General features: G+C 38.9%; 8 protein-coding genes across 8 annotated transcripts; 6 read left to right on the forward strand and 2 right to left on the reverse strand.

Moving 5' to 3' along the window:
• Positions 1-7: 7 nt before the first annotated feature.
• Positions 8-1,282, forward strand: AK88_00242 (uncharacterized protein; the record flags this gene model as incomplete). Its single annotated transcript, XM_012477893.1, has 1 exon — positions 8-1,282. One exon carries the CDS (start codon positions 8-10, stop codon positions 1,280-1,282), a length of 1,275 nt encoding a protein of 424 aa, XP_012333316.1.
• Positions 1,283-1,410: 128 nt separating this feature from the next.
• On the forward strand, positions 1,411-3,138 carry AK88_00243 (uncharacterized protein; the record flags this gene model as incomplete). The annotated part of the gene is made up of 3 exons (XM_012477894.1): positions 1,411-2,347; positions 2,621-2,840; positions 3,054-3,138. 3 exons carry the CDS (start codon positions 1,411-1,413, stop codon positions 3,136-3,138), a joined length of 1,242 nt encoding a protein of 413 aa, XP_012333317.1.
• An 887-nt stretch (positions 3,139-4,025) lies between these two features.
• Positions 4,026-7,661, reverse strand: AK88_00244 (uncharacterized protein; the record flags this gene model as incomplete). Its single annotated transcript, XM_012477895.1, has 1 exon — positions 4,026-7,661. One exon carries the CDS (start codon positions 7,659-7,661, stop codon positions 4,026-4,028), a length of 3,636 nt encoding a protein of 1,211 aa, XP_012333318.1.
• A 1,905-nt stretch (positions 7,662-9,566) lies between these two features.
• Positions 9,567-11,800, forward strand: AK88_00245 (uncharacterized protein; the record flags this gene model as incomplete). The annotated part of the gene is made up of 2 exons (XM_012477896.1): positions 9,567-9,645; positions 9,894-11,800. 2 exons carry the CDS (start codon positions 9,567-9,569, stop codon positions 11,798-11,800), a joined length of 1,986 nt encoding a protein of 661 aa, XP_012333319.1.
• A 1,494-nt stretch (positions 11,801-13,294) lies between these two features.
• AK88_00246 (uncharacterized protein) lies at positions 13,295-13,582 on the forward strand (the record flags this gene model as incomplete). Its single annotated transcript, XM_012477897.1, has 1 exon — positions 13,295-13,582. One exon carries the CDS (start codon positions 13,295-13,297, stop codon positions 13,580-13,582), a length of 288 nt encoding a protein of 95 aa, XP_012333320.1.
• A 669-nt stretch (positions 13,583-14,251) lies between these two features.
• On the forward strand, positions 14,252-15,698 carry AK88_00247 (uncharacterized protein; the record flags this gene model as incomplete). Its single annotated transcript, XM_012477898.1, has 2 exons — positions 14,252-14,711; positions 15,112-15,698. The coding sequence occupies 2 exons, from the start codon at positions 14,252-14,254 to the stop codon at positions 15,696-15,698; spliced, it is 1,047 nt and encodes a 348-aa protein (XP_012333321.1).
• A 526-nt stretch (positions 15,699-16,224) lies between these two features.
• On the reverse strand, positions 16,225-18,111 carry AK88_00248 (uncharacterized protein; the record flags this gene model as incomplete). Its single annotated transcript, XM_012477899.1, has 2 exons — positions 16,225-17,787; positions 17,845-18,111. The coding sequence occupies 2 exons, from the start codon at positions 18,109-18,111 to the stop codon at positions 16,225-16,227; spliced, it is 1,830 nt and encodes a 609-aa protein (XP_012333322.1).
• Positions 18,112-18,963: 852 nt separating this feature from the next.
• On the forward strand, positions 18,964-19,929 carry AK88_00249 (uncharacterized protein; the record flags this gene model as incomplete). The annotated part of the gene is made up of 1 exon (XM_012477900.1): positions 18,964-19,929. One exon carries the CDS (start codon positions 18,964-18,966, stop codon positions 19,927-19,929), a length of 966 nt encoding a protein of 321 aa, XP_012333323.1.
• Between the last annotated feature and the right edge of the window lie 209 nt (positions 19,930-20,138).

A 20,138-nucleotide genomic window follows, 5' to 3' on the forward strand; every position in this document is an offset into this window, starting at 1 on the left:
CAGCGGAATGGCAAGTCCTAACAGAACTGTACCTCACAATGGAATAGCAGGTCACAACCGAATGGCAACACACAGCGGAATGGCAAGTCCTAACATAACTGTACCTCACAATGGAATAGCAGCTCACAACCGAATGGCAACACACAGCGGAATGTTATATCCGAATAGATCTGCCACGCACAATGGAATGGTATCTCCAAATAGGGTCGCCATGCACAACGGAATGGTATCTCCAAATAGGGTCGCCATGCACAACGGAATGGTATCTCCAAATAGGGTCGCCATGCACAACGGAATGGTATCTCCCCATAGAATCGCAGCGCGCAATGCAATGATAGTTCCCAATGGAATAGGAGCTCACAACGACTTTGCCATATACGACGATATCGCAATATACAACAACATCGCAGAGGTCGACAGAGTGGTGGGGCAAGGCGAATACACGAATGAAAACCCATCTCCAAAGGAATCCGTGACTGATAATGGCACTGCAATTGTAGGTTTAAACGCTTCACAAAGAAACATGGAGGACTCGCCCGCACAAGGTAATACACATAGTGAGTCAACACCAGCAAATGCAATGAACGCGGTCGTCGCAGAAAACGAGAACCACAGAGACAGTGCAGACAATTCGGACGATATATTAAACGGCATCAGAGCGAGATACAACGACTTTTTACACATATGCTTCTTAAAAAACGAAAACATGCCAGCTGTTAGGGATGAGGACGAGGCATATCTCGATGTATACAATGGTAATTATTTGAGTGACACTGATTATTCGTGCGACGAGTCCGTAGGCGATTTCGGAAAAATGTGGGAAAAGGGATTGACAGAGGAAGAGAAATTTATTCTTCGACGCATGGAGGAAGTCTTGGAAGACGTAAAGGAGGACGACGTGATTTCCCAGCCAGATTACCGAATGACAAATGGGCAGAATGGGTTGAATGCGCCAAATGGGCTGAACGGGGCAAATGGGCTAAATCGTCGCTGTAACTGTAAGAGAAACCACAGAATTGCCTTTCAACATGACAGCAGAGGTGCTCTCCAAAATGGTGCCCAAATATATCCCGCAAGTGCACTTGAAAATGCACGTAGAAGTGGCTTTCAAAATGGCCTCGAAAGGGTGTTGAACGGGGAAAATAGAAATGCGCACGCGAACGAGCACTTTTATAATAACGAGAACTATTATAACGAGCACAATATGGCCAACGCACAAAGCTATGAACAAATGGAGAGAAACATGATGAAGCGGCAGAAGATATTCTTGCCGCGACAATGAAAAAGGCACAAAGAACAAAAGTGTGGGAAGTTTTAAGGGGCGGAGAAAACTGGATTTTATGCAAAATTCCAGAAACATGAGAGAGGTGCACAGATTATGATAAGTATGAAAAAAATGCTAGGTTAGAAATGGATGGAAAAACAGTAGAGTGTACGCAGTACACAGTGCATGCCGAGAGGCGGGGTCGTGGCGGCAGCGGAAGCCCAAGTAGCGACACAAGTGGGAGAAGTAGGAGTGGCAGAAGAGGAAGTAGCTGCAAAAGGGGCAGACGCAGCAGAAGTGGTCCAAGTGGTCGAAGCGGTCCAAGCAGGCGACGTGGCCAAAGTCGCGATGCTCGCGACAGCTGCGATCGCCCAGGACGACGAGCGCGCCGCGCAGACCGAGAGGACGAACAGCGCCATTCCATTAGAAACAGGCGATCTGAACACAGGTGCCAGAACAAACAAATGACGTCTCACGGCAAGAGGAAAACGCGTGCCGATCAAACCGAACTCATGCAAAGCGAAGACGATGGACGTAAAAGGGAACACATTTCCAAAAAATTAAAACGCAAAAATCGTAGTAGCAGCAGATCACACACAAATGAAGAACCAACATGGGAAAGAAAAAAAAAATATTATCAAAAGGAAAAAAATAAAATGTTCAGAGACAGCAGGCGTGCTGATCGTAGCGGGTTCCCCAGTTATGACAGCAGTAGTGAAACGGGCACGGGACAGCATAATGAATATGATAACCGGCACAGGCGTCACAGAGAAGACAAACATCGAAGAGACAGCAAAAGGGATAAGGACGATATGCATAGTTACGACCACGAGGAGAGGGGTAATAGTTCAGAAAATGTCCATGTAAAAAAAGACGAACAGAAAGATGCTGAAGAAGGGGAAGAAGCAAATACAAATGAGCCAAAGGAAAAGAAGAATTTCAACCCCTCGGGGTTACTTGCACAGGACAAGAAGTATAAAAATGGAGTAGAGTTGAAGTATATTGAAAGTATAGACGCCGAGCTTCCGGATAAGAAGTGGAGATTGTACGTGTTCCTCAATGCCAACACGAAAGATCCTGCGGGTAAGTTCACAAAAAAAAAAAAAAAAAAGAAAAAACAGCGAGGGTACATTTTGGGATATGTCCTCCAAAAGGGGTGCGCCAAGTGAGATACGCGAGGAGGTTACCATAGGTACCAGCGAGCAGCCACATACGTGGTGATAGTACACATAAAGGAATAAATGAGGGGGGGAACATCACTCTGTGTGAGTAACTCCCATTTGGTGATTCACCTACGTTACTTCATTGGCAATCTAATAGCACACCATTTCCCTCCCCTCTCCCCCCTTCGTGCAGAAATACTCCACTTACACCGCAAATCATGCTACCTAATTGGAAAGGACGATTTGGTGGTAGACATAAAGCTAGCAAATCCCAGCATATCCAAGCAGCACGCGATAATACAATTTAAGAAGCATGAAAGCGAAGTTCTGCCCTTTCTCCTGGACCTGAGTAGCACCAATGGGTCATATTTGAACAACGACCTAATCGAGCCTAACAAGTACTACGAATTGAGGTAAGTGTGAGATGCGGCCAGAGGGGAAGCTGCTAGGAACACTACGGAGATGTATCGTCCCTGAGTGCGCTAGCTATGTTAAAGAGCTGCCCCATAGAGTTATAACTCGTTGTGGCTCCTTCATGTGCGAATTATCCATGTCCCCCCGAATGTGTTCCTGTTATGAGGTGATAACACAAAAACATATATTTCCCCTCTTCCCCCAATGTGCAGACAAACTGACATACTACGGTTTGGAAGTTCAGCGCGAGAATATGTCCTACTTCACGATTCCTCGGATGACCCTGCACATGCCTGATTTGTGCACACATACAAAAAAAAAAAAAAAAAAAAAAAAAATGCAAGGAGTGCGCAAGGTGGAGAACTACAAATCAAATCCAAAAAAGGCAACTTTGAACACGCACATGTATGTACATGTAGTGTTATGGTGAGAGTTTCCCCGAGGTTTCGTATAAATTTCGAATTGCCCACTTTAATAGCAGCTTCTTCCATCGTGCCTACATGATGTATACATGTGTATATAAGGGGCTTAGCCGTCCTACTGCATTTCTTCCCAATTTGTGTACCCCCCTCGTGCTTACATTTTCACGTCCATTTGTAATCACATTTGCCTTATCAGCCCTGTGACAAGGTCGAGTATCGATCATGCACGCCCTCTGTAACACATTACTCCTCCCCCATTCCCTCAATTTCCAAATGATGTTTTTAAAACTGTATTCAACGGAAAGGTGTGCATCCTGTATAGGAAGGGGCAACACAACATTGCATGCAACACGGGGAGATGGACGCATGTCCCTTCTTCCCAGGATGTTAACCTTTTTTTATTACTTTTATTAAAAAACAAATTCAAACTTTTTAATTTAAAAAAAAAAAAAAAGTTATTATATACGTAAAAAAAAATAAAAAAAAAACATTCAAACAATTTTATCAGAGACAGACGCAAAAATGTGTAATAGCATGTAGCATGTATATTAATGAAAAAAAAGGGGGGAAAATGAATTAAAAACTTTTTTTCATAAGTACAAAAAAAACAAATAAATAAAAAATATATCCTGATCGATTAAGAAGTACATAAGGGAGAATATAGGACATAGGGTACAAGGGAGTGTAAAAATTTCCCTGCCTATTCGACAATCATGCCAGAATGGATCTCCCGTTGTGTACGTCTTATGAATTCCTCTGTATTTAATTATCATATTTATATATATTCATATGTTCAAAGTTATCGTTGAGGTCATCTATTGCTTTCGTTATTTCGTCGATCTCGTCAAAGTTTATATCATTGGAATCGGAGTTGCTTACCTCATCGGAGATGTCTTCCTTTTTATTCTTTTCGTTTTCTTTTTCCTCAGCTATGAGGGTGCTGCCTGGGTGCTTCTCTTGAACGTGTTGTTCCTCCTTGCTTTGACCAACTTTCCCACCCTTCTGAAAACCCTTTTTTGGAATTTCTTCCTCCAAATACGAAGTATTATTTGGGCTGTCACTATTACTTTTGTGTTTGTGGAATGAAATTTTATCATCTCCGCTGATCGATTCATCATTGACGCTACTGACGGGGGTCAGGTGGTCTAGGTGGCTGTACAAGTCATCCTTATTTACTGTGTTGTGACTGACTGGGTTGTGCTTTGCGTTCATACTTGTGGCTTCCTTGTTCACTTGGTCCAGCACCATGTCAGATGTTCCTCCATGCACATTTTCGATTGGCATCTCGCACATACCCTTTGCATTTATTTGTTTATTCGCTTCGCTTGGTGCTACATCGGGCGGGGTTTTCAAATTGTTCTGTTTTTGAGCAACGGCACTTGCATTCATTTTCACGTTCGCCTCAGCACTGTTATTATCCGATGGGGCAAAATCAAACGTTTCGAATAAATAATCAAAGTTAGCTTCATTTGCCTTTTCGCTGGTAAGAGCTTCCTCCTTGGTGATGTTCCTCTGCGCAGTAATTTTCGGTTCATTTTGCTTAAACGCATTTTGGTTACTTCCTACAGAATCAATTATATTATCAAAATTGATTGCATTAAAAGGGGGGACGCTATCCATGGACATAATGCCTTTGTTCCCCCCTCTCTGTGAATTATTTCGACTGGCAAGGTCGTTTATGTTACTAGCTTTTACTACAGTACCATTTTGTATATTGGCAGAGGTCACATTTGTGTCATTAGTGAGAGAGTCACCACTAAATCCTCCGTGTAGGTTTTTACTTTTCTCACTGAAGTATGAGTGGTTAGAAATTTCAATTTGTGTTAAGTCGAAACTGTCGTTTGTTAAGTTTACTTGGAAGTTTTCTTCGTGTGGTTCACTTGTTAATATATGAATAATGGGCGAGGGGTTTGTCATCCCAGGAATGGAAACTACTTCCTGTCTCTCATTTTTGTGTAATGGGAAATTGTAGCCATGGGGGGGAAGGCCATTGGATGTGTTTGAATGGATATTTGAATTTTGTCCCTGTCCCTTTGGTGATAAATTATTCTTACCTTGGCCACTATCAAAATTGTTATTTCGATTTGTTCTATTGTTGGGTGAGTTACCATCCTGTTGCGCCAAATGAAGGGGGGGCAGTTGATTCGATGGTTTCTGCGCTGTGGTTTGGGAAGTGACGTTAAGGCTACCCAGACCCGGTTGAATGTTTTGACTTGGCTGATGAGCAGAATCATTACTAAAGTGGAGTTCGTTGAAAAAGCTATATTTGTCGTCCTCCAGCTCGTTATCCTTTTTAGGTGTAGTTTTTCCTTCCTCCGGTTTGATGGATTCCTCACCAAAAAATGAAAACATATTTTCACTGTCGTAAGGGGCACCTTTTTTACCGTTAAATGGGGTTGCTACCTCTTTGTTCATAAAATTGGCAGAAGGGGCGCTGGTAAATTTTTCCACCGGTTCGTTGAAAAAGATATCTTTTTCTTGTTCCGCTTGATTTTTATCTTCCTTCTTTTCTGTATTCCATGGGTCGTATTTGTTAAAAATAATTTCGTTCATATTTGATTGGTCCAAATTTTCCTTCTTTTTGTTTTTCTTTTTCTTACCCTTTTGCTTGAGTTTTTCTGTTTCCTCTTCGGTTGTCTTGCCCCTCGGGGTGGACTTAAACCCATTTTCGCTTCCGTCCGCGTTTTCTCGCTCCTTTTCCCATTTTTCAAAAATACATATCTGGTCATTGATGTAGAGAAGTGAATTTAGCGTAACAGAAATGTTGACATTGCCCTTGTAGTCGGACAATTTATTAATACTTTGGAAGACAAGATCTTTATACTTAGCAACGACTGTAATGCATTTTGACTTTTCCTCATCATTATTCATGTGTTTAATTTCTTTTAAACATTTCATGATATTATTAATTTGTGGCAAGTTGAGAGGCAATTCGTGAAGTATATTATCGTCGGAGAAGGATGGTGAGGTGTCTGCATTTTTGACATAAAATTTTTCAGCCTTATTAATAATGGGGAAGGTAATTCCTTTTTCCTTCAAGGATTTATATTCATCAAAAACAGCAGCAGCTACATGTTGATGGAGGATAAAGGAATCATGCCATAATTGTAACATGAAGAGTATTTTTCTCTTTATAAAATGGAGTCTTGGATCTGTTGCTACTCCTGGGTGTATAATTGGGACGATGAGAAATTTTGATAACTTGGACTTGACATCTTTCGTAATTGACTTTTTCAAAGTTGTTGTTTTTAAGAGAGCACTTATTTTTTTCATAAAACTTTCATCTAGAAATCGAACAAAAAAAAGGCCTAAATTCTTGACACAGAAATTTAGGAACTCTAAAGAAATTACTACTTCCTCTGGGACATGTTTTTTTTTTAATTTTTTGCCAATTATTTTTATGGTGTAAATTATAATGTTAACTTTTTCTTGCATATAAGTTAAAACGTTATATGCTCTGTAGACATCTAAGAATATTATATCGTTTAAGCAATTAATATTTTTATCATTATATTTTAACATTTCATTTGAATCAATATTTCCATGATTTCGTAGGAGGTTATCAAGACATGTACAATACGTCTCATCATTATTTATATTTCTTAAGTTATTTATTTCACTTGTGTAATTATTTCCAAATCCTGTGATGTTATAATTTGGATTTTGAATTCCTTTATTATTTAAAAAGCTTTCAATATTTTGGCTATTAACTATGCCTTTATTTGTTGGCCTCGTCACATTTGTTCTACTGGCATTGGCATAATTCCCCTGTGAGGAATTACTGTACTGATTTGTGCCACTTGTATTATTATCCCTTTTCTGTGCTAGGTTATTTTCGTACTCACGGAAAAAGTTAAAGTTGCTTTTGTTGTCTGGCATATTCCTACTATCGGAGGAAAATGTATTCTGTGGGTTGGCAATATTGCTTAGGTAACTTATCCCTTTAGCGATGTTCAGATTTTTAAACTGATTTTCGTAGAAGGTGGTATCCGCTGAGGCCCCTGGTCTATTATTGAAGTGGCCTCCTCCACCAATGCCATGGCCTACGGAGCTGTTTATGTTGTAGTTAATATTATTCAACATATTGTTAAACGACTTCATACAGTTATTTGATATAGCACTAATGTTCGTACTGTTGAATATGCCTACAGATTTCTTTTTGTCAGATTTAGAATTATCGCTTGATGAGTCCCTCCTGGCGCTTGAACCCACATTTGAGGAAAACCCTAATTGATTTCTCTTCGAATCCCAATGTTCATTTTTCCCTCTTGTCACACTGCCGCTGTTCCAGTTTGCACTATTTGCCGCGGCTTCATTTGATGGGAAATTCATCCCACCTTGCATGTTTACTGTGTTGTCTTTTGCATCTTTTCTTTTTCTGATTCCTCCGCTATCCATTATATCTCTTCGTCTCGCGCATGTATAGTTACGGGCGTGCCTCCTGTGTGGAGTCTGCGTGGCGTCCGCGTGGAGCGTGCGCCTGGGATATGCACACTTTTATGTGTATATTTATAAATATATACATGTAGGTGGGCACGAATACAGACACATACAGGCACATGTACATATAGACCATCACAGGAGGGTAAAACAAAAACAAAAAAAATATATAGAAATCTCCCAACGGTTATGGACTTAAAAATCTTTCCACATCGTTTAAAAAAGGACATATATATGCACGTGTACAGGCTCCATATGTATGCATTTTTCAAAAAATTCCATTAGGCCTACACAAAAAAAAACGGGGGGAATGTTCCACACAATACGTTTATATATGCATATGTAAACCTTTCTCGACTTGATGTTAAACTTGTACCTTTTGAAGTTGCGCAAGATGATGAAGGTTAAAAAGATGTTAACTTTGTGGAAGAATTTCTCTCTCCCACAAAATGGAAACGTTTTCACAGTTTAGCGATACTATGATGCTCTGAAGTTGTACAGTTTGCTGCAACTTGGGTAAGCTATCGAATGAACTGGAAGGGATGAAAAAAACGGATTGAGAGAGGTAAGCATGCCATGTTATATGTATACACGTACATACGTACCTGCTTGCTTGCGATTTTGCGAATAACACGCACAGCATCAAGTACGCAGTTTCGCCATTAACGCATGGCACGCACGGTACATATATAAATATGTACTAAATGGGATTTACTTTTTCCTTTTCCCGTTCCTTCGATTAATTTTTTTTTTATTTTTATTTTTTAAAAAGTTACTTCTATTTTCAAAAAAAAAAAAAAAAAAATCTCAAAAAATGCTGGAAAAAATTTTTTGTTTTCACAATATTATTGCACACATCTAACAGTTAAGAAATTGTATCCGTGGAATAATGATTTGACATTTTGTGCTGGCAGGGAAAAAATAAATTTTGAAGTCGCACCAAGAGCGAACATGTGAGAGAGGCAAAAAAAAAAAAAAAAAAAAAAGAAAGGAAAGGAACAAAAAAAGGGGGAAAAAAAAAAGAAAAAGTAAATAAGAATGTAAGAGAATGGGAAAATGAGATAATATGAAAAAGTGGAGGCATATATTAGCAAAGTTAGAGCAGCACAATCGAATTGAAAAAACGCGAACGTAAAGGTATATTGGATTAGTGTAATAATAAGCAGTGCTCATAACTTTGGACGCACATGTACATTCGTACACATGCACATGTATAGATGGATCCCTCCCCCCCGTTCGAATTCCTATTCACAGCAGGAAATTTCACAATTGCCAATCCGCAGAGAAATATATATATAAGGCGGGTTTTAGAAGGCACCGTAAGGATAAGCGAAGTGGTAACCATTTGAGCAGGAAAAAAAGGAACAAATGTGCGTACCGAAATTATAAGGACAAGCCTTTCGCTCCATCTAGCTGGAACGAATTCGTCGTGTGTGTGTACAAGAGGAGAATCTATGCTCGTGTTTGCGCATTTAAGCATTAGGGTGTAGGTAACTACCTCGTGGTTGCAACACATTTGAGACAGGGCTCTGTCTGTAATAGACCCACCTGCGCTTATTTCGTTCCAGCTCATTATAACTTGTAAGAAGTGGACCCTTATGGCTAGTGATGAAATAGGTTGCTTTTACTTGCGAAGAAAATGAAAATATGTCTTGCCCGTAATTAGTGAATTTCATTTGAGCTTCGCATGTTGTATGTGTACATTAGGGAAAAAAGAAAAGACAAGAAGCACTCCTATTTGAGGCTCCCTCAATTATATCAACGCATATATATGTGTGCGTACATATGTAATCACCTGTCAATGAGCCTCCCTACTCGGCGGTTGGATATGCTCCCTTTTTTTTTTTTTTGGAAGAAGTCAAAATGAACCCTGGTGAGACGCAGTGCGCGAAGAGTCACACCAGCAGCAAACAGATACTATATGATGCTAATTCTACTTCTAGTCCTGGCCTTCGCTACTGCTAATCCATCGCATTTCGGCTTAATATTGAAAAGTAGAAACCCTGCGTTTTTGCCTGTACACACGGGATACCCTAAGCGTAAGACGAAAAAGAGGAAAGAAATGTGCGTGGAAACTGTTTGCACGAAGGGAATTCCCTACCCCCTCCATGACGTAAGTACATATACCTCACAGAGATAGTACATTAATCTCTTGTGCACATGGTCTTGCTTCTTTTCACTCACCCTTAGACAGCAAAGCGAGAGGCAGAAGCAGCGACCTTAGACGATATTACACAAAAGAGGAGTCTGGGAATAGAAACTTTCGCAACAGGGACATTTTCAAGTTCGGCTCATTTGGGGATGACCAGTTAAGCAAAGAAGACGATTCGAATGAGTACGAAGAATTTGATGATCAAGATTACGACAATGTGCACGACGACCAGTTAGGGGATGACCACTTAATAAATGAAGAATCCAAGGATGATCCAGAACTTGTTCGCTTCGATGTTTTTGGTGAAGACGGGAAGGAAAGGACGGAGGATGGGGCGCAGCTGAATGGGGAAGATAACCCGAATGCAATTGGACAGAACGATGACCAATTGAAAGACGAGTTGAAAGGAGAGGGAGATAATTTAGAAGGAGAAGACTCCCTATGGATGAAGTCCAGGAAACAGGCTTCTGGAAAACATAGGTATAATGTATACAAGGGTGATGTAACAAAAAAGGATGGTAAAGAAATAGATTTACAAAAGGCGGATAAAATAGATAGGAAAGAGGGTAAGTTGCCGCCATACATATACGAAGGAGGAAAGGCATACGAAGGGAAACCAGAGGAGTATGAACCTGAAGTATACGATTTTCATACGTATAACAAATATTTCGATGAATTATGTAAGGAGAAAAAGTCCACAATAGATTCTTATCAGTTGAACAAAAGTCAGCTGGATGAATCATATTTTGATGCCAAAAAAGGGGGACCGAAAACATTTGGTTTCAAATTTAAACAAATTCAGCCTGTAAAATATCATCAAGGAAGGGCTTACACCTACTTTTTTATGCATTCCCATGAAGTAGAATTGTCTCCTATTTTTTTGAATGCCTTTAGAAGAGTAGCGATAAAACATTTAAAAGGAGGCCGAGTTACAGCTTTGAGAATCCCCAATATGAAACACGAATTTTATTGTATAGTTGGAGTACGAGAAAATTTTTTTGATTTAGCTCAGAATTTAAGACATATAACTTTTAAAAATGTGCCTGAACATGCAGATATTGATAATTACATCACAGGGAAATTTCGGATAAAGGGACCCATGATCGTTGTGGCTGGACATATGCAATTACCAAAAGGAATCGAAATTGTTAACAAAAATCAGTATATCTGTTCCGTGTCCGCTGGCAGCTATTTAGAAATGGATGTAAAAATTGAAAGCATTGAAGAATATGTCATGCCAGAATATGGAAGCCAATCACGAAATAGAGATATTTGTAAAGACAATTTTATTCATTTTAGCAGTAGTTGTACCCCTGTGGAATATTTTGGATTTATGGGACAAAGGAGAGGGATCAATTTGGATACCCTTGGCGAAATTAACATTGTCGAAATGCACACGGATGGTTCTATTACGCCCAAAAGTGCCCTATTAAAAACTATTGATTATATATCTGAAAATTTTCAGTACATGGAAAATGCACTATACAATAATTGCCACACATGTGATGATGGATCTGTTCAGGAAGAATTTAGAAACCCAGAATTTTATATGGACAAAGATAGATATACTGATGTGCCATGGAATAAATATAAAACAACTGCAGAAGAATTGGAGGATGCCAAAAAATGGCTTTATAGAAAGGATGTACATAGGCAATATGACATAGACCCAGAAAGTCCCCAATCGAAACAGGAAAGAGAAATATTATGGGAGAAGAAGAAAAAGTTTTTGAGAGAAATTGATAAAAGACGAGAACAAATTAAGAAAGGCCCATCTGTGTCCGAGGGGGAATATATTCCATCTGAAGAAAGACATGACTGCTTGCTCGATTGGCCCGTGGACAAATCTGAGAGAAATATGAACCCCCCTAGATGGGTCATTGAACGGCCTCTCGATAAAAGTCCGCACGTAGGTCACGAGGAAATTTACGACGAGGGTATTTAGCGTGCGCGGTAACAAAAAAAATGGGAAAAAAGTTGTGCACACACGAATGGGTAACGCACTGGACGCCGCGCTTTTTTTCAAACGCGGGTAAATTGCGTGTGCATGGCATTGTTTCCTGGATCGTTCTTTTTGTTTAGCTTGTTTGTTTTAGCCCATCTATGGCTTCCTTAAACTTTCCCTTCTTCCCTATTTTCCAAATTAAACGCGCGGAGGTTGCGAAGACGGATACACCGCTGTCTCGAAATTCCCGAGCGGAGTTGCCTTTTTGGCCAAATTAACAAATAAGCCAACTGGCGTAGGCAAGTTCCACGCCACTGTGTCACTAATGAATAAGCTGTATATGTGGCATTATTCTCCAACAAGGAAGAACGTTAAAAAAAAAAAAACTTTTGTATACTTAACGAATGAAGTTTTTTTTTTTTTTTTTTTTTTTTTTTTTTATGGCGATGGCGCGTTACTTTTTTTTTTAATTTTTTAACAAGACTTTTTCGCTTACTGCGAAGAAAAAAAAACCTGCAAATATGTTCACAAATTCATTCTTACACGCACATTTATGTATATCCATTTTTCAGTAAATCTGCCTTTTTAAAAACGATATTGTCAAATGACATTTTTGCATAAATGGAACAAGGCGGTTTATTTTCTTAAGCTTTGGACTTTATTTCCACACAACTTGAGGATTTTTTTTCCTGTCATTTTTAACTTTAACCCTTACGGGGACAGCGGCAGAACAATGAAGAATTTAAGAACAACGGTTTAAGGGACACTTTTTTTTTTTTGTTCTTTCACGTCTCTGTGCAACATTATATCGAGAGAAAAAAAATTATCAATTAGCAAGTGGAATTTAAAAAAAATTACAACCACATCTTGATGAATTTTCCTCTTTTGTTGAGTCCGATTTGTGAAGTTCATTGCGCTTTTTTTTTTCTTTCATAATGTAGAAGTTCCCAACGAATTTGCAACTGTTGTGTTTTTCTTCAATTTATATGAAAAAATTCGCGTAACAGAGTAATTTCGAGCGGCGTATGGCAAAATGGCCCTTTTTTGTGTGTCACTTTTGAAGTTATAGGGCTGCGTGTGTGTATGTGTGTATTATATATGTGCACGCTTTATGCCACCCGCAAGCGACGTTGATGCACACAATATAGTGCCACCTATTTATATGCGCAACATGAATGCGTCCGTCCACCTTAACCTGAACATTCGTGTTTAAAAAGGGGCGCACAGGACTTGTTCAAAGAGTTTTCCCGCAGGAGTAGAACACTTAATTACATTTAAGAGAAACGTAAAGGATAAAAACATATGACAACGACCATGTCTAGAGGGGATATGATATAACGGATGGACAGAAGTGCACACCAGATGACATCCCCAAGATTTTCATTTTTTTAATTTAGAGACGTACGCGAGGGGCACAAGCCACGACCGACATGCATATTCACGAATATATACACGCATATATATTTTCAGAGAAGTACATTTACGCGTATCAAAATGATAACGCTAATTTCAGTTTGCTCGTATTTGTATTATGCACATAAAGATTCTATACTCAATTTCGTGGGGTTAAGTAAAAAGGAAGATCCCAACGACAGTACACAAAATAGGGGAAGCACGCGCACGAATAAAAGAAGAGTTAAAGGAAAAGAATCCGTAGAAGGAGACCTGACGTCTTTGTCCGATTCAGACATGCGCAGGAAAAAGTTTATCTTAAGAACATATAGCGATGTCGATTTTCACATAAAACTACAAAGCAGGAAAGGTAAAAAAGAGTTAGCGTGACGAAGGGAATTTTTTAAATTACATTTCGACTTATTTTTTTGTGTGTCCATCTTCCGTTTTTTACATTTTTTTCACTTCGCTTTTCATGGGATGATGAATTTACTGTAACTTGGGATGTGTAAAAACGTGCATGTGAAATTTTTTTTTTTTTCCGCCCTTCCCCTTGGTGCGCTCCTGTTGGCTAATATTGCACCTGCGCTGCCATTCGTATTTTCAATTTTTTTTTTTTTTTACTTGTCATAAAATTTAACCCTCTTCAATTCTACCTCCTGAGTGTGTCACACACTTATTAAGCCCCTAATGTTAGCGATGTCCGTAGACCATGACCATCAGGGAAGCAATCATATGCCTGAAGGAGAGAACAAAAGTTTATATACGGAATAAATCGTGTAAGAACCTTCTATTGTCTCGATTGGTAAAATTTTTGTATGAGTTTTTTTTTTTTCTTTTTTTTGTTTTTTCGTACTCAATGCACGTACACAGGCGCTAAAGTGCGCAACAACCTTATGGTAAGGCATATCCACTGTGAATAACGAGAAGAAGAAGTAGAGGAGCTTCCAGACATGGGACATTTACAAACGAAGCGTCAACAAGGGGCATAGCAAAAATAATAGGGGATGGAAATAAAAGCGGCATAAGCATCAATAAGGGAAAAAAAAATAAAATAAAATGGACACTGGTGATTACAAATTAGATGTCAATTACCCGTTTAAAGTAGACGAAACGAGGGGAAAAAAAAAATCAGGAAAAAAAAATATAGAAATTTTCTACGAAAATGATTCTGATTTGTATTCCCCTTGCTTAGACGTGGAAGGTGCGTTGTGCGTTATTGCAGCAGGGGGAGAAATTTTCAGGTATAAATTGCAAAGCCAGAAATGGGATGGAAAAGGCAAAGACAAATCAGCTTCCACGTCGTCATCGAGTGAAGAGGAAGATGGAGATGACACAGATGACGGTGGCAACGAGAGCGGAGAAAATGGTCAAAGAGGTCAAAGCGGGGAAGATGCACAAAATGGAAGAAAAAAAACGAGTACTCTGCACGCGGAGAGGGAGAGATATCATAGCGCTGATGTTGAAGGGGAATGCTTGTGTGCGGACAACGATTACAACTTCTACGTTTTCGACCCTAGTAATAAAAAAAAAAAAAGAAATTAGCATCTATACAATGCACAGTGACGCTGAATATATATATCAATATAGAGTATCGTGAGACACTGTGAAAGGGTACTACGTGCACATTAGATATGGAGAAGCATCTCCCAAAAGGGCAGTTACTTAACCTGCTTGTCTCATTATATGCAATATGTCCCGTATGTGGGGAAATTAACATTTAGTTTAATTTTGTGTCGCTCCGTCACGGTTCAGTAGATACTCAGACATTATGTTTTACACCTTGATGGTGTAATATGTATAGCATTTTTATCAACTAATTTGCTGCATTATTCTTATCCTTTTTTTTTTTTTTTTTTTTTTTTTTGCAACCCCATTTGGCACATGTTAACCCCTCCTCCTTTCGCTAAATGTTAAAGTGACCCGCGGGCTGATGGTGATAAACAAGAAGAAAGAAATGGACCTGTATACAGACGAGTACGAAGATCAGCATTTCCAAGGAGTGAATAATTTGGTTTATGATAAAAAAAGGAACATGCTATATATTATCGATGCAGGAAACATCAATGAAGAAAATAAGTGTAACTTGTTTTATGTAAATAAAGACATAGAAACGATGATGTCACTAGATATCCCTAACATGCCGTACGCACATAACCTATGTGTATATGAGAAGGGAACGACGCATGATATATACGTGTGTTTGACGAAAGAAAATAAAATTGTGAGATTAATTAAAAGAGGAAATTCTTATATTATGTGTCACTTTCTTCAGATAGATGGTTGCTACTCCCCTTTGTTCATATGCACAGATAATACGAACTTTGTTGTGCTTCTCAAAGATTTAAGTGGTTGCCAAAAGAAGGGGAAGTTTCTCGAAATAGATTCCAACGGGGAAATAATAAACTCCATTTTCACGGACGGCTGCCAGTTTAACGGCATATGTTACGACGATAAGGTGGAGAAGTATTTTTTCATCGAGGGGAATGTTATTTATACGTATTAGGGGGAAACGTCTGTGTGTGTAGAGAGGTAGTTAGGAAGGCGGTGCACAATACATAATCGTGGATGATCATATGAGGCAGAAAAAGGGAGCCACAAACACATATACAAAAAAAAGAACCCCTCTCTTTTTACCTCACCGTTGTGGTAAGAGACATGCAAAATGTGGAGCCCCATGGGGTTAGCTAAAATTTGATTTAACCTCTGTTGTAAGCGCGGCGTGGAGGAGCATGGCGTGTCATCCCTTTTTGGCCATTTCTACTTTGTTACTCTTGCGAAAGTTTATTTTTTTTTTAAGCGTAATTTTAGCAAGAGGGGAGAGAAGCGAACGACTTCTTTATTACCGCTTCTCCACATCCAAACGCGTGGTTAGTAACGAAACGTGTGCACAAATAAACTCACATGTGGCAATTTCCCACCAGATAACTCCATTTTTAATAGTACCCTTACACTTAAGGTATGCATTATAATTCGCCTTCTTGTGGGTTCATTTCAACCTCAGACAGAGATGGTAAATATGCGGTCTCTCTCTACAGCAGCAAGTCATCGATGTCTTTCCTAATTTTGAGCCTGGTGTTATTTTGCATATTTAATGTAATGGCTAGCTTGCTGGAAATGTGGGGTTGCTCAACGAGCCCGGTGGAAAGCAAGGCATTATTAACAACGTCAATAATTTCATCATCCGATAGTTTAAGAGTAGCATATTTTGTTTTGTAAAATCGTAGGAGCGAAGAATAGTACGCATAAGCCAAGTAAAGGAGTTGTGTGTTAGACATCCAACTGCTGAGATAATTGGAGACGTTAACATTTTTTAATAAATAATCATTTGTATTTAGCACTTGAATATTTAAATCTTTTATTTGTTGATAGAATAATTCATCTGCTTCATTCAGCAGTAGAATGCCCGTTCCTGTTTTGTTGCTTCTGGCTGTTCTCCCAACGCGATGTATATACTGCTCCCTCGAAATGGCACAATTTACTTGAATAATTAGGGTTACATCAGGGTAGTTAATTCCTCTAGAGCTTATGTCTGAGGTAAATAATATTCCTACAGATTCTACAGCAAATCTGTTAGCTGTTATTTGTCTTTGTGCAGGTTCTTTTTTTCTATGAATTTCATAAACCGAAATTTTTAGTTGAGTTTTAAAAAAATTTGCATAAAACCACGTAGCTCTAGCAGTTGGGAAAAACACTAATATTTTGTATGTGAATTGATTTAATCTCATATGCTCCATCAGTAAATTGTACAAAATAACAGTCGTGTCAACTGCTTTGTGAAAAATTACATACTGCTTTAGCTGTTCATTCGTGTGTTTTGAAGGGTCCTGTACACAATTTAGGAACATATAATCCTGCTTACACATTTTCTGTCTTATTTCATCAATATTATGACTTAGCGTTGCTGAGAACAGGAAGTTCCTCCTGTTCTTGGGCAAATAGGTTAGCATTCTGTTGATATCATTTTCGTAGCCTAAGCTTAGCAGCTGGTCTGCTTCATCAATTATGAGCATCTTCAAATTATCGAACAGGGTGTTAAATAAGTATGTACATTCAAAGTGATCTAATAGCCTTCCTACTGTGCAGATAACTATGTCTGGTTTAATTCTTCTCAGATTTATTTGATCTTCTCTTCTTTTGATTCCTCCAATTAGGGTTAACACGTTGATATTATTTTTAAAGGTTAACAGCAATTTTGCTTCGTTATAAATTTGATTTGCCAGTTCTCTCGTGGGTACTATTATAAGTGTGTGGACACTCATAATTCTATTTTTTTCAATGTCATTTATTGCTAGAAGTAGGTATGAGATGGTTTTCCCTGTTCCTGTTTTTGCCTGAACGAGTAGGTCATTTGTTTTTTTTTTTCTTATAACATTTTCGTATATTATGTTTTGCACATTTGTAAATTTCTTGTATTTGAATACTTCCAGAAGGCTTCTCTTTGCGTCTTTGTCAATTTCTTCTGCCTCTTCTATGCTGGTTTCGCCGCCTCCGTCTTCGTCTTTGCAAAGGAGGGATTCTGCATCCTCCCCTGGTTGAGCCCTTCGTCGGTCTACGTAGGACGGGCTACCACTTAGTTCGGGTGAGGGGGCAGGCTGCTCGGGAGGGATCCCTCCGAGGGGGGCCTCTTTACAGGGCGCTTCTGCGCAGACTCTGCGGTCATCCTGTGACCCCTCGATGAATGTGGCCCCGTCTTTATTGGCACCTCCGGTCGACGCGTAGGAAGCGTTTTGAGCATCCCAAATGGGGACTCCGCTTTTATGTGCACTAAGTTCTGTGAAGCCCCTTCTCAGGAAAAAAAAACGTTTGGCACTTTTGCAGGTAAATGTGGAACGCTTCAAATATGCCTGGCTGAGCAAAAACGATTTCGTGAATCCACTGCAGCAGTTTTTCCTAGGGGGGACAACTAAACTGAGCATTTTTGTTAAAATTGATTTTTACGAAACAGAGGGGTGTAAAAGCGAGAGGTATTTTAGGGGGAGTACTTTCTCGTCGGACTTATTTCACACAAATGACAACGCGCGATGCGTGCGCATGTGTTTTAAAAGAACATATATATATATAACATACGTATCTACATACTTATGCAACATGCATATATGTAGGAGTTTTATTGTCCCATTTGACATTCGATTTGTTGCATCTGCGTAGAACGCCCCACCCCGGGTTCGCGTCCGCCCCCTTGCTAACGCGGCATTTCAAAGTGCACAGAAACAATGGAAAAAAAAAAATTATGTGTTGGGCACCTTGGCCAAATTGGTTAGGTAGCCATTAACGGGTTCGCGTGCTTAGATGTTAACGCAGCAAATAGGATGGGTGAATGGGATAATATATCACATGTTTTGCTATTAAAAGAGTGTTCCTGTTTTTTTTTTTTTTTTGCGCTTCTTTTTTGTTAACATTCTTAACCGTTCACCCGAAGGGGGTACAAACGCCCATGCGCAAGCATAAAAAGAAGCTGCATGAACAGAAGCGGGGTACAAAGGAGTTGCATAACGAATTGCAATTCATACATTTCACATATATTTGAATCTAAGCCAATTTGGGAGTACAAATATAATATAATATAGCTGCTCTATTTGGTGAACCCCACGGGTGAATTCTAAAAGGACTAGTCTGTATAGCATAAATGTAAGTGTTTTCTTTTTTTTTTTTTTTGTGGTGAGGCAGACAGAATCTGTTGGAAGGGATGCTGTTTGTTCTATTTTCCCCATCTGTGGTATGCATAAATATACGCTTTGCTAAATGTTTGTAATTTGCAAAGAGGCAAAATGAACGAAGCGACAAATGGAGAAGCGAATGTACAGGGTGGGGAAAAGGACGCGGATCCAAATATGAACCCAAAGGACAATAATACATCTAGCGCGATGGAAGACAACGGTGATGAGATTACGCAGAAGGAAGAAGCGGACGAGCTAGGTGAAGACGCACTGAATGATATGTTTGACGATTTTATGAAAGACATTGAAAATATTTCGTCCACTATGGAAAACCAACGAGAAGGAAAAAAGCTAAATAAGGGGGATGCACAAAGCGAAATTGATAGGTTATTAGCAAATAAAAATAGTTCCCCATTTGAAATATTTGATATACATGAAGATGTGGACATGGAAAAGATTAAGAGTAAGTATAGGCGGCTGTCCGTTCTTATTCACCCAGATAAATGTAAAATTGAGAAAGCTGGTGAAGCCTTCCACATTTTAAATAAGGCTTATGAAGAACTGAAAAGAGACGACATTAAGGAACAGTACAAGAGTGTTTACGAGACGGCTAAGAAGAACATTATTAAAAAATTAAATTTAAAAAAAATAAAAAATGAATTGAACGAATATTTAAACAAAAATGAAGAGGAGTATGAAATTAGTAAAGAGGTGCAACTACTTATTAACGAGGAATGTGAAAATCTTCTAAAAGTGCAAAAGGAAAAAATGGAATATGCACAGAAATGTAAGCTAGCCAATTTGCAATATGCTAAAGAAAAGGAAGAAGAAAAAATGAAGGAGGAGCAAAAAAAAGAAGAAGAAAGGAAAATGTGGATTGAGGGAAGGGATGAAAGAGTAAATAACTGGAAGAATTACAAAAAGGATAACTTAAAAACGGAGAAAGAATTCCATATATATAAAAATGTGGGTAAAAAGAAGGAAGAGCGAACGGAAGAGGAAAAGGAAAAACTCAAGAGGATTAGCACCACGAATCGGATAGAGAAGGATGAGAACAAGAAGAGGAGAAAGACCTGATGTAGTGTCTGTTCCCCCTCCATTAAACTTGTGGTTACGAACAAGTGTGTTCAACCGATCTACATATATATGTGTTACACCTGTGCCATTCGCATTTGTTACATGTGCACAGGGCTAATGCCCTAATATGTTGGCTCGTATGATATAATTGGAGAATTTTTTTTGTCTTTTTTTTTTTTTTTTTTTTTTTTTTTTTTTTTTTTTTTTTT

Source organism: Plasmodium fragile, assembly GCF_000956335.1.
Source record: "Plasmodium fragile strain nilgiri unplaced genomic scaffold supercont1.2, whole genome shotgun sequence".
NCBI classification, from domain to species: Eukaryota; Apicomplexa; class Aconoidasida; order Haemosporida; family Plasmodiidae; genus Plasmodium; species Plasmodium fragile.